Source organism: Astyanax mexicanus, chromosome 17, assembly GCF_023375975.1.
Source record: "Astyanax mexicanus isolate ESR-SI-001 chromosome 17, AstMex3_surface, whole genome shotgun sequence".
NCBI classification, from domain to species: Eukaryota; Metazoa; Chordata; class Actinopteri; order Characiformes; family Acestrorhamphidae; genus Astyanax; species Astyanax mexicanus.
In genome coordinates this window covers 43,388,051-43,400,630 of record NC_064424.1, presented here as the reverse complement: position 1 = coordinate 43,400,630, position 12,580 = coordinate 43,388,051, and the positions used below count along the sequence as shown (strand labels likewise).

Genomic DNA, 12,580 nt, shown 5'->3' with positions numbered 1-12,580 from the left:
TATGTCATTTTTTCATTTAGTGTTATTCATTTGTATGTGTTTTTTTTTCTAAAGCCTGTAAAACTGTGTTTCAATGTACAGCTCTGAAAAAAAAGAAACATTGAACAATTATCCCAAATTGAAAATGATGAGTTTCTGTGATTTTTCTGGAATATTAATTAAGAGGAAGATGGATGATCACAAGCTGATCATCAAACCAAGCTGAACTGCTTGAATTTTTGCACGAGGAGTAAAGCAGCATAAAGTTATCCAAAAGCAGTGTGTAAGAGTGGTGGAGGAGGACATGCCAAAATGCATGAAAACTGTGATTAAAACCAGGATTATTCCACCAAATATTGATTTCTGAACTCTTAAAACTTTTTAAATATGAACTTTTCTTTGCATTATTTGAGGTCTGAAAGCTCTGCATCTTTTTTGCTATTTCACTCAAACATAAACCTATAAATAGCAAAATCAGAGAAACTGATTCAGAATCCGAAGTGCTCTCTTAATGTTTTCCAGAGCTGTATGTTTTTGAATAAATGTAGATACTGTTCGTTTTCAGCCACCGGATGGCACCAAAGCGGAGGTGATGAAGCTGTGAGCTGTGCTGCTCTGTGCTATTTACCTACAGCTAAAACCCTGTGTAAATAAGGTCAACCAGGCATAATTGTGTTAGAAACATATTAAACCTGTTACAACAAGCTTGCCCTTGCCCTGTGAGGTCAGGGATCACCTGGACACAGTTAAAAGCTTTAATGACCAACAGAGGTCAAGGTACAGGACCTGGTGATGGCCCTTCTTAGAGAATTTGGTCCCATTGGTTTGCAATGTGTGGTGAGGTGAGTAACAAGCTCACTACACACATACATACATACATACATACAGCTCTGGAAAAAAAATAGAGACCACGTAAAAATGACGAGTTTCTTTGATTTTACCTAATTTAAAACCTCTGGAATATAATCAAGAGGAAGATGGATGATCACAAGCCATCAAACCAAGCTGAACTGCTTCCATTTGCACCAGGAGTAAAGGCATAAAGTTACCCAAAAACAGTGTGTAAGACTGGTGGAGGAGAACATGATGCCAAGATGCATAAAAACTGTGATTTAAAACAGGGTTATTCCACCAAATATTGATTTCTGAACTCTTAAAACTTTATGAATATGAACTTGTTTTTGTTTTATTATTAGAGGTCTGAAAGATTTGCATCGTTTTTGTTATTTTAGCCATTTCTTATTTTTTTGCACATAAATGCTCTAAATGACCAAATATTTTATTTGTAATTTTGGAGAAATTTTGTCTGTTGTTTTCTTTTCTGTGTGGCTTTTACTGTGCAGGGGCTTCTTCAGTGAGCCCAAACAAGCAGCCTTTATCCAGGCTTTTTATCTATGAACAAGAATTTTCTCAATGCAGTGCAGCACAGGATGAGCGTTACGCTGTCAGTACCTGCAAGCACCATTTAACTTTGCCACTAAGTGTTTCAAAAAGTGATGGAAATCTATCCAGAACAATTGAGCGTTGTTGTTTCACTATCCAGGTCTTCCAGTGTCTCCAACCAGTCTGTGAACTCCACCTCCCAGAAGTCAACAGGGCCTTACATCCCACTCCCTGTCAACCAAACACAACATCAAGCTATGAAAGATGTTGGTACCCAGAAGTAACAGTCTGAAATTTCAGAACTGGGAAGAAATAGCTGGCATGAAATAGCTTAAAAGAAAAAAAAGCAGTATGTAAGAGTGGTGGAGGAGAACATGATGCCAAGATGCATAAAAAAATGTGATTTAAAAACAGAAATATTCCACCAAATATTGATTTCTGAACTCTTAAACTTAATTAATATGAACTTGTTTTCTTTGCATTATTTGAGAAAAGAAACAATGGTTTGCATATTTGAATATGTGATAGCTCTAATCACTCTCAACAGATAGTTGTCCAGATGTTGCTAGGTGATTGCTATGGTTTTGCTAGCTGGTTGCAATGGTTTTACTTAGTGGGTGCTATGGTGTCCTAGGAAGTTGCTATAGTTTTACTTAGTGGGTGTTATGGTATCACTAGTTGGTTGCTATATGGTATCCTAACTAGTTGCTAGGGTTTTAGTAAGTGGGTACAATGGTGTCACTATGTGGTTGTTATGGCATCCTAGGTAGTTGCTATGGTATTGCTAGGTGGTTGCAATGGTTTTACTTAGTGGGTGCTACAGTGTAACTAGGTGGTTGTTATGGTATCAATTGGTATCAATTTCTTAAAGTTAAGAAATGTTAATAATGTTAAGAAAATATAATGAAAAACACATGTCATTTAGATACTGATTTAGAAACTGAAGTGGTCTCTTAATTTTTTATTTCATAGCTGTATTTAAATCACGTTATAAAATACACACACACTCACAAATGCCATCTGGTCCCCACATACAACTGAATACATAACCAGCTTTACACACACACACCAACTTACTCTTACTCTCTCTCTCACACACACACACACACACACACACACACACAAACACACACGTACGCACATCAGCGGGACTTTGCAGGAGGTCCTAACCAATCAGCTGGCCCCAGATTCCTCACACACAGCTGCGCCACGCGCGCGCAACCTCTCCGCTCGAACCCCGAGGACACGCGCGAGAACAGACAGGCAGAGGAAGAGAGAGAGGGACTGTGAGAGAGGATAAGAGGAATAAAGAGAAATAGAGAGAGAGATAGAGGGTGAGAGATGCTCCCTCAGGGCACGCGCAGCCCCCTGGGCCTGCTGGTCGCGTGCGCGCTGCTGTCCCGCGCGGCGCCGTGGAGTTTCCGTGAGGAGAGGGAGGACGAGGGCAGGTAAAGTCCCGCGCGCTCTCGGTGCGCATCCAGTGGGCGCGCGCGCCCGCGTGGCCGCAGCGCCTTGTGGTCGTGTTTTTTTTGTACTGAGCAGCTGTGCTCCGGCGCAGCGGAGCGCGCGACCCATACACGCAGTCACTCACGCGCCCGCGCGCGCCCGGTTTGTTGTGTTGCAGGGAGGTGTGCTCGGAGAACAACATCGCCACCACCAAGTACCCGTGCGTAAAGGCCACGGGGGAGGTCACCACGTGCTACAGGTAAGCGCGAGCATGGTTTCTTTAATTAGCGCTATTTGCATACGCAGATGAGCACAGATTGGTCTTTCTGGGGCTTTGAATGGAAGCTGGTCTCATATGATTTAAGTTGGTTTTGTTAAGAAGATGAAATGTGGTTGCTATGCTGTTGCTAGGTGATTGTTATAGTGTTTCTATAAGTTGAGCTCCTGTATTGTAGTCCAGGAGCTCAACTTATAGAAACAGCTGAGACCAAGCTGGTCATACTGATTGTATCAGTATCATCAGTATCAGATCCTTATTTCTGGTCATACTGATTGGCTACCATCGTTATGCTGTTTTGTAACTAACCAAATGTGCTTCATAATGTTTTCATAATTTGCATATTGTTGCTGTCCAATGAAATACAAGTATCTCCATTTTTGTAGATTTTTAGTTTACTACATAATTTGAACAGACAAACTGTCTCTTACACTGTGCTGAAATTTCTTTATGATTGGACCAATAGAAATACTTAAAAATGACCTGAAATAAACTCTTTTTACACTGACTTCCATTGAAAGATTTTAAGTCTTTTTTCTCTCTCCTGGAGATACTTGTTTTTCATTGGACAGCGACGATATGCAGATGAGCAAGGGTTTGGTCATTTCTTGGTGATTTTGCTGGTAACTGCTGTCAGATGGTCTAAGGAGGTCCTTGATGGTCAAGATGGGATAAAAATGATCATCTGCAAACATCTTAGTCATTTTAGATACACAATGCTGGTAGAGACAAACCCCAACAGACTTGCAGCTGTAATTGTAGTGAATAGTAGCTCTACTAAGTATTGGTATGGGTTAGATTTTTATTTAAATATAATTTTGAAAAACATTCATCATTTTTGTTCCACTTCACGATTATGTGCTACTTTGGGTTGGTCTGTCACTTAAAATCTCAATTAAATCCAAGTTGTGAATTTTGAATTTTCAAAGGGTATGGATACTTTTGCAAGTCTCTGTATATACACTTACTATAAGGTTAATTTGCACTGTTGCTCAGAGAAAGAGTGCTGATCTACACTAGCATCCTTTGCTTGCCTCAATTTTGGATGTTTTTAAATTTATGACAATTAAAATTTGGTGGTTGTTCTTTACATTGTATCATACTTTTATTATCTATGATGAAATAATTTGGATTAAAATCTCTTTACACTGACTTTTTATTGAAAGTTACCCACAAGAACTTGAACTAAACAGCAGGACACTTGCTGTGAATTTCCACTAAGCTGCAGCTGTGCAGCAGCAGAGTCTGCAGAAGGAGGGGGGGGGGGGGGGGGGGGGGGTCTTGTAACCTGTTGAAGGTGGAGGATTATGGAGGTGGAGGTGTAATCTGTACTGAGAGCTGGTGGACAAAGCGAGCCCAGACACCTAAGCCTAGCGGCAATAACTTAAGCCCACTCTGACAGCTGGACTTATTGTTGCAGTCTGCTGTTTTACTCAGGCAAAATTAAATACTTTTTACCTAAATACCTAATAAATATCCAAATACCTAATAAAAAAAGACTGCATCAGATTCATGATGTGCTTTTAAACCGCAGAATTGTTCACAGCTAAGCTATAAACAACAAATCAAATGTCTAAATCATGAAAAAGTGTGTTTTAAAATGTAATTTCTTCTTGAAAGAAGGTTGCTGTATAAGGCTCAGTATGCTGTTCATGAAAAACTGTTCTGTTATGTTACTTGGCAACCTCAATAGATTAAAAGACTACATTGTACTTAGCATACAAATAATGTAACACTTTTATTATTAATGCATACACGAACATGCCAAAAATCATGGGATAGCAGGCTTTGTAAATTGACAATTTCCGAAGCTCAGTTTCTTTCCATCGCTACTTATCAGCTGTAAGCTGTTAACCAATTAATTATTATCTAAGAATAAAAATGATTAATTTCTTTGATTTTACCAAATTATATATATGTATAAATATAATCATGGGGAAGATTGATGATCATAAGCCATTAAACCAAGCTGAAGTGGCATAAAGTTATCCAAAAGCAGCGTGTAAGACTGGTGGAGGAGAACATGCCAAGATGCATAAAAAATTTGATTAAAACCCCTTTCATCTTTTTTTTTGTTATTTCAGCCATTTCTCATTTTCTACAAATTAATGCACTAAATGACAATATTTTTATTTGGAATTTGGGAGAAATGTTTTCTGTAGTTTGTAGAATAAAACAACAATGTTCATTTTACTCAAATATAAACCTTTAAACAGCAAAATCAGAGAAACTGATTCAGAAACTGAAGTGGTCTCAATTTTTTTCCAGAGCTGTATTTTGCGATTATGTATTTATTTTTTTTATTCAGTCAGAATGATCTGGTGGCTTCGGGTCTAAACACAACACTAAAAAACACTATTTGATACTAGACTTACATATAACTAAGTTGAAAATTGATACTGTGGTTTTAAAGCCCCCCTAGGTAGGATTGAGATTTTGTGCTCGTGGGCTCCCCCTACAGTTGCAGAGTGTAATAAATGTTTCAGGCGGATTAGTTTCTCTTTCTCGTTTTATGGCTTTCACAGACATATTCGGTCTCTTTCCAGCTTCTGCCAGAGTGTCTGTTTGTTAGTTTGTAAAGAATGATCCAGAAGTCCTTGTAGAACTGTTAGAACTAAAGGTCGGAAAGCAGGTTGCAGTTCTTGCGAGCGTTGGTCGCGGCCGCCTCAATGCAGCGCTGCAGTGAGTTTCAAGCTGTAATTTTACTTCTTTAAAAAGATCAAAAATCAAGGAAATCCTACCTAGTGCTGCTTTAAAATTGAGTACAAAATATCACTAAAACAATAATTATTAATAATTAAACTTGGTTGAAGTATCAGTATATAGTATTTTTAATCGTAACCCCTGTATAGTGATATGTATCATATTAGCAGATACTTGCCTGTACTCGGCACAGATGGTGGACAGTTGTGTTGCAGACTGTGCTATACTGACTGTAACACTCCTTAACTCCCTCCCTCCTTCATTCTTTCACTCTAATTATCCTCTTCTTTTTATGCTACTTTTATTATCACTCCTCACTTTCTTTCTCTCTTTCTCTCTTTCTCTTATTCTGTGGGTGCATTTGAGTCCACCTGCATCCAGCATGGTGCAAGTTAACACATGACCGAGTGCAGGTTTTCTTCAGCTCAGCCGGTGTTGACGTGAGGCACTTTGGAGCGGTTGCCAAAAACTACCTTAAAGCCTTTGGCTGTAAACTGTGGGAATGTGTGTGTCTGGAAGTGTGTGTGTGTCTCAGTGTGTGTCTTAGAGTGTGTGTGAGAGTTCTGCTGGTTTCTTCTGACCTCCTGGGCCACACTCTCTCATGCATGTTCGCAGAAAGGCTGTAATCTGTAATGTCTCTGCTGGCCAAGCTTTCACCACCATCTGCGCTGTAATATATCTCCTACATCACAGATTTCTGCACTGATACGACTCCGCCTCAGAACACACCTCGCATCAGTTAAAGGGACAGTGTCACCACACTGGTTGGACCACCTTTAGCTTTGATTGCTGCTTTTTTAATTTTTCACCAAGATCTTGCAGCAGCATTGATGATGGTAGAGTCTGACCACTGCACAAAGCAGCTCTTCTCCATCCAGCACATCCCAAAGATTCTCAATGAGGTTAAGATCTTGACTCTGTGGTGAACTCTCTCTCAATCCATGTGTGAAAATGATGAATGATGATCTCTTGCTCTCTAAACTTTGAACTCTTTCACAATTCCAACACCATGAATCCTAACATTGTCATCTTGGAATATGGCCGTGTGTATCATCAGAGAAGAAAAAATAAATCCATTGATTCAGGAATAACCTGGTCTATATTCAGTATATTCAGGTAGTCAGCTGACCTCATTCTTTCAGCACATACTGCTGCTGAACCTCAACCTGCAGACCAACTGCAGCATCAACCCCAGATCATAGCTCTTCTTGCTCTGATGCTCTATCACTGTGGAACAGGGTAAATCTGGACTTATCAGACCTTCACATGATTTTCTTTCATTGATCTAGAGTCCAATATTTTGCTTCCTAGAATATATAAGCAGTTTTCGCAGGTTAGCCTCACTAAAATAAGTGATTTTCTTAAGGCTACACAGCTGTTTAGTCCCAATCCAATGAGTTCCCATTGCATCGTTTGTGTGGAAATTCTCTTACTTTCACTATTAAACATATCCCTGAAATTGAATGTTGTTTTTTTTCTATTATTCCTCTTCTGTTATTATTCTATTATTATCTTCCACTTTTTAATAATGCATCAATCAGTTCTTAACTTGATTTTGGTGCATGCCATTCATTTGAATTTGACCCTTCTGAAACAGATAAACCAGATAAAATAAAATAAAATAGAGTAGGCACCTCAGTTTTGCACATCTTGGCTGGATTTTCTCAGTCAGCTTCATGAGGTAGAGTCACCTGGAATTCAGGCTTTCAGTTAACAGCTGTGCTGAACTCATCATTATTTATTTACTTGAATTTCTTGTCTCTTAATGTCAGTTTGAGAGCATCAGTTGTAAAGAAGTGTAGAGGTAGAGTTACAGGTATACAGTGAATAGCTCTATTTAAGTAATGTTCTAATCCAGATTATGGCTAGAAATACTTAAATAAGTAAAGGAAAGGAAAAAATAACTTTAAGAAATGAAGGTCAGTCAGTATGAAGCATTTCAAGAACTTTGAAAACATCCTCAAGTGTAGTCACTGCAAAGATGATTTAAAAACGTTAGGATGAAACTGGCACTCATCAGGACTGCCCCAGGTAAGGAAGAGCAAGAATTACCTTTTTGGCACAGGATAAGAAACTGCAAGTTAAAAGCACTTTTAAGTTCCTACATTATCTCTATATGTTCCTTCATAGTCTGGATGACTTCAGTAATTTTTTATTCAGTGTTAGCAACCATTTCTAACAAGCATTTTTTTCATTCTTAAATCACATCAACAGATCGGAAAGAATGCCTTGGCGTACAGTAATGCGTTCTCAGGCCAGGCTTCATCCTCCTGGTGCTCTGTTGGCTGAACTAGTGAGTATAGTGAATTGGATGCGGATGCAGGGTTGTAAGCCTGTCTAAACGGAGGTGAAAGCACAGTCCTGCTCCGGCGCCATGGCCTGGCTTTGACCCTGCCTGTCCTCCTCAGTACAGTCTCAGGCATGAGCTCAGGGACTCGCTGGCCTTTTTTCTTTTACAGCGCTGGAGGTGTGCTGTTTACGAGCCTCTGCGTTTTGGCTCCTTCTGCACTGTCGGCATTAGCATTTGCACGCTTTTACCGTCTGTAAGTAAGCAGATGAAGGTAGGAGAAGGATGGATTGTGTGCTGGGAGGTTTTATTGGAGGATGGGGTTTCAGTGAGGAAATCTGATTTGTGAATGAAAGCTGAGCGCGAGTGGTTGCTGTGGTGTTTAAGGGGAGTTTAATAGCATGTCTGGTAAATGAAGTGTGGTTCGTAAAACTGGCTGGCTCTTTTTTGTCTATTTAAAGCTCATTTAAAGCTAATTAAAGCTCATAAAAGCTGAGCAGGCGATGTGGTGCGGTTGCATTGGCGAATGCTTTGTGTCCGTGAGTGAAATCTACAAACAGACAGACAGACATACAGACAAATAGAAATGTTATTGATCCCAGTGAAAAAAAATCAAGGATGCTAGACAGTAATATAACCTTAAAAACTGGTTAAACATTAATCACATGTAATAGATACGTTGCTTTTATGTTATGTCATCACCTTCCTAAAATAATAAACTGATTTCTTGGCAGTGTTTTGTCCATTTATCATCTCCTTATGATGTTTCATGGCCACCTGTTGTAAAATGGCAAATTTCAAAAGTAAGAAATTAAGCTTATTTATTATTCCAATCAAAATAAAATGTGATTCAGTCAATTTAATAGCTTTCCAAGACTAGGATCCTTCACTGAACTAATCTCCACCATCAGAAACCACAGTAAATCTTTACTGCTATTCAAACTCAACACTGACTACTCTAAGTTATAATCAGGTTTAATTTCTATAATATTCATGCATTTACCTCAGCAGTGCTACTTCAATGATGTGTTTATCTCAGCAGTGCTAGTCTATTCATGCGTTTACCCCAGCAGTGCTACTCTAATTATGCGTCTACCTTAGCAGTGCTACTTTAATCATGCGTTTATCTCAGCAGTGCTACTCTAATCCTGCGTTTATCTCAGCAGTGCTACTCTAATTATGCGTTTACCTTAGCAGTGCTACTTCAATCATGCATTTATCTCAGCAGTGTTACTGTAATCATGCATTTATCTCACCAGTGCTACTCTAATTATGCGTTTACCTTAGCAGTGCTACTTTAATCATGCGTTTATCTCAGCAGTGCTACTCTAATCATGCATAAACCTATACTGCTATACAAGCTCAAACATGAACTACTGTAAGTTATATCCAAGTTTCATTTCTATAATGTTGTCCCATGAAAACCTATAGTAAATTATTTGCAGAAATTGTAGGAGTGTAGTCAATTTTTTGGATACTGTATTTTTTGTGCTAACCACATTAAACATTAAACCACATTTTCACATATTTTATTTTACTTTTGCGAAAGAGCATTAAAAGTATACTAAAGACTACTAAGAATACTAAAATGGCATTTTAAATTTAATATACTTTAAAATACTGAAAATATTAATATACTAATATACTGAAAATACACATTAAATATACTTTCTCTGTATTTCCATAAAATGTATGTTTTCGTAAAATAATATGATTTAAAATAAAGGTTGTGTTGATAGAAACAAATGTATAGCAGCAGCTAAAAATGTTGGCACCCATAATTTTTTTTAAGAAATTAAGTATTTCTCCAAAAGAAACATTGCAATTGTACTTGTTTTATTAAACAAATAAATTTTATTTTATGTGTTGTAAAATTAAGACAAGTAGGAAAAAAACAGATTATAAAATTAATTTCACACAAAACTCAAAAATGGGTCGACAGATTTCTTGCTGGAAGACCCATGACCCAACTTTCTGATGCTGGGCCCTACACTGAGACCCAAAATCTTCTTTTGGTAATTTTCTAAACATTATTAATTAATATTATATAAGCACATCAACCTGTCAGTTCTGATTGGCTGTTACTGAGGATATTTATTAACTTCAGTCCAGACTAACCTCTTTGGGTACCAGCCCCAACCTTCAACCTTTAGCACTGAGGAATTCCAGTAGATAGAGCAGAGAACACATCACCAACAGCTTCATGGATCTTCAGCATGTTTGCCCTCGACCCCCCGGAGGCGGTAGCAGCAGCCATGAACCCACACGTGTGGTTGATCTGACCTCGTATTTATCTTCAGAAGAAGAAGATTTGCTGTCTGCTCGATCTTCATACAAACAGCAGGGCCTCAGCGGCCTGGAGCTGTTACTTTTACCATCCATCTTCTGTTCTTCTTCCCCATTGGCTTTTTTTTTCTTTTGTTCTAAAATGTCCTTATTCACACTGCTTGAGAATGATCTCCAATAAATGTAGAAGAACATCTTTCTAGAATGTTTTCCTACATTCATTGTGTTCTACAATATTCTCCAACTTTCTCTTTCACTAATACAGTTCTCACTAATACAGTTCTAAAAAAACACTGAAGATGATTGGTGTCAGATTGACAGAATCTAACAACCATTATTCTTCACTGCAGATTTCCCCTAAAAATGTTTTTATATCCCAGCAGACAAACCAACAAAGCACAGTACACATACCTTAGAGTAGTGCTACTCTAATCATGAATTTATTTTATTACATTACATTACATTTGGCAGACGCTTTTGTCCAAAGCGACTTACAATAGTCAAGTACAATGTAAAATAAGTTTAAAGGAAAAACATCTTTGGATAGGGATAAAAGGAGGACAAAGGGGAATAATAGGATAGAGGAGTGAAGGAGAGGAAGAAGGAAATGAGGTTAGAAGTAGTTAGTGTGTTAGAGGTGTTAAGAGAGTAAGTGCTCTTTGAAGAGCTCTGTCTTCAGGAGTTTCTTAAAGATAGCGAGAGATTCTCCTGATCTGGTAGTGGAGGGTAGTTTGTTCCACCATTGGGGAACTCTGTATGAGAACAGTCTGGATTGCTTTGTGTGAGTGTTTGGCAAAGCGAGGCGACGTTCATTGGAGGAGCGCAGCGGCCGGGAGGTAGCGTAAGCCTTCAGGAGCGAGTGCAGGTAGGAAGGAGCCTGTTCTGTCATCACCTTGTAGGCGATTGTAAGAGTTTTGAATTTGATGCGAGCATCAACTGGTAGCCAATGGAGCTCAATGAGCAGCGGGGTGACATGTGCCCGTTTTGGCTGGTTGAAGACCAGACGTGTTGCTGCGTTCTGGATCATCTGGAGTGGTTTTACTACACAGGCCGGGAGGCCAGTTAGCAGGGCATTGCAGTAGTCGAGGCGTGAGATGACGACCGCTTGCACCAGGAGTTGGGTGGCCTGTTGCGTCAAGAACGGTCAAATTTTTCGGATGTTATAGAGCGCAAAGCGGCAGGACCGAGCAACTGAGGCCACATGGTGCGTGAAGGAGAGTTGGTCATCAACCAGAACACCCAGGTTCCTAGCAACCTTTGTCGGTGAGAGAGAGAGAGAGTCGATACTTATAGAGAAGTTGTGTTGAAAAGATGGTTTTGCTGGTATAACCAGAAGTTCAGTCTTTGAGAGATTTAATTGAAGGTGATGCTCCCTCATCCATGAGGATATGGCAGAGAGACACTGCGAAATCCGTGCAGAGATTGAGTGATCTTCAGGTGAGAACGACAGGTAAAGCTGGGTGTCATCAGCAAAGCAATGGTAGGAAAATCCGTGTGAGCGGACAACCTGACCAAGAGAGGTGGTGTATATGGAGAAGAGAAGGGGTCCCAGTACCGAACCTTGGGGAACCCCAGTGGATAAGGAGCGGGCTGAGGACAGCTGTCCTAGCCACGACACCTTGAACGAGCGCCCAGTGAGGTACGATCTGAACCATGACAGCACATTGTCTGCGATCCCCATGTTTGAGAGTATAGTTTGCAGGAAGTCATGGTTGACTGTGTCAAATGCGGCCGAGAGGTCCAGCAGAATGAGCACTGAGGACTGACCTGCAGCTCTGGCAGTTTTCAACGCTTCAGTCACAGACAACAGAGCCGTCTCGGTAGAGTGTCCTTTTTTGAACCCAGATTGGTTCTGGTCCAGAAGGTCATTCTGGGAGAGGAAGCCAGAGACCTGATTTAAAACTGCTCTTTCTAGTGTTTTAGAGAGAAAGGGTAGCAGTGAGACCGGTCTGTAGTTGTCAACCTGGGCGGGGTAGAATATTAGTGCTATTCTACTCATGCGTTTACCTCAGCAGTGCTAATATAATAATGCGTATACCTCAGCAGTGCTACTCTAAGCATGCGTGCTATGCTAACTGGCGTTGTACCTAAACACATCTCACTTCCAGACCACCACACCCATCAGCGTACGTACAGGGTTTGGACAATGAAACTGAAACACCTGTCATTTTAGTGTGGGAGGTTTCATGGCTAAATTGAAGCAGACTGCTGGTCAATCT

At 39.7% G+C, this 12,580-nt stretch overlaps 1 protein-coding gene across 1 annotated transcript in view; it reads left to right on the top strand.

The window, feature by feature from the left end:
- Positions 1–2,521: 2,521 nt before the first annotated feature.
- ccbe1 (collagen and calcium binding EGF domains 1) overlaps positions 2,522–12,580 on the top strand; it is a 107,745-nt gene continuing 97,686 nt past the window's right edge. Inside the window, exons 1-2 of the mRNA XM_022676547.2 lie at positions 2,522–2,810; positions 2,987–3,067. Of these exons, the coding sequence (XP_022532268.2) occupies positions 2,704–2,810; positions 2,987–3,067 (188 nt within the window). The 5' untranslated portion in view covers positions 2,522–2,703. The remainder of the gene's footprint in view (positions 2,811–2,986; positions 3,068–12,580) is intronic.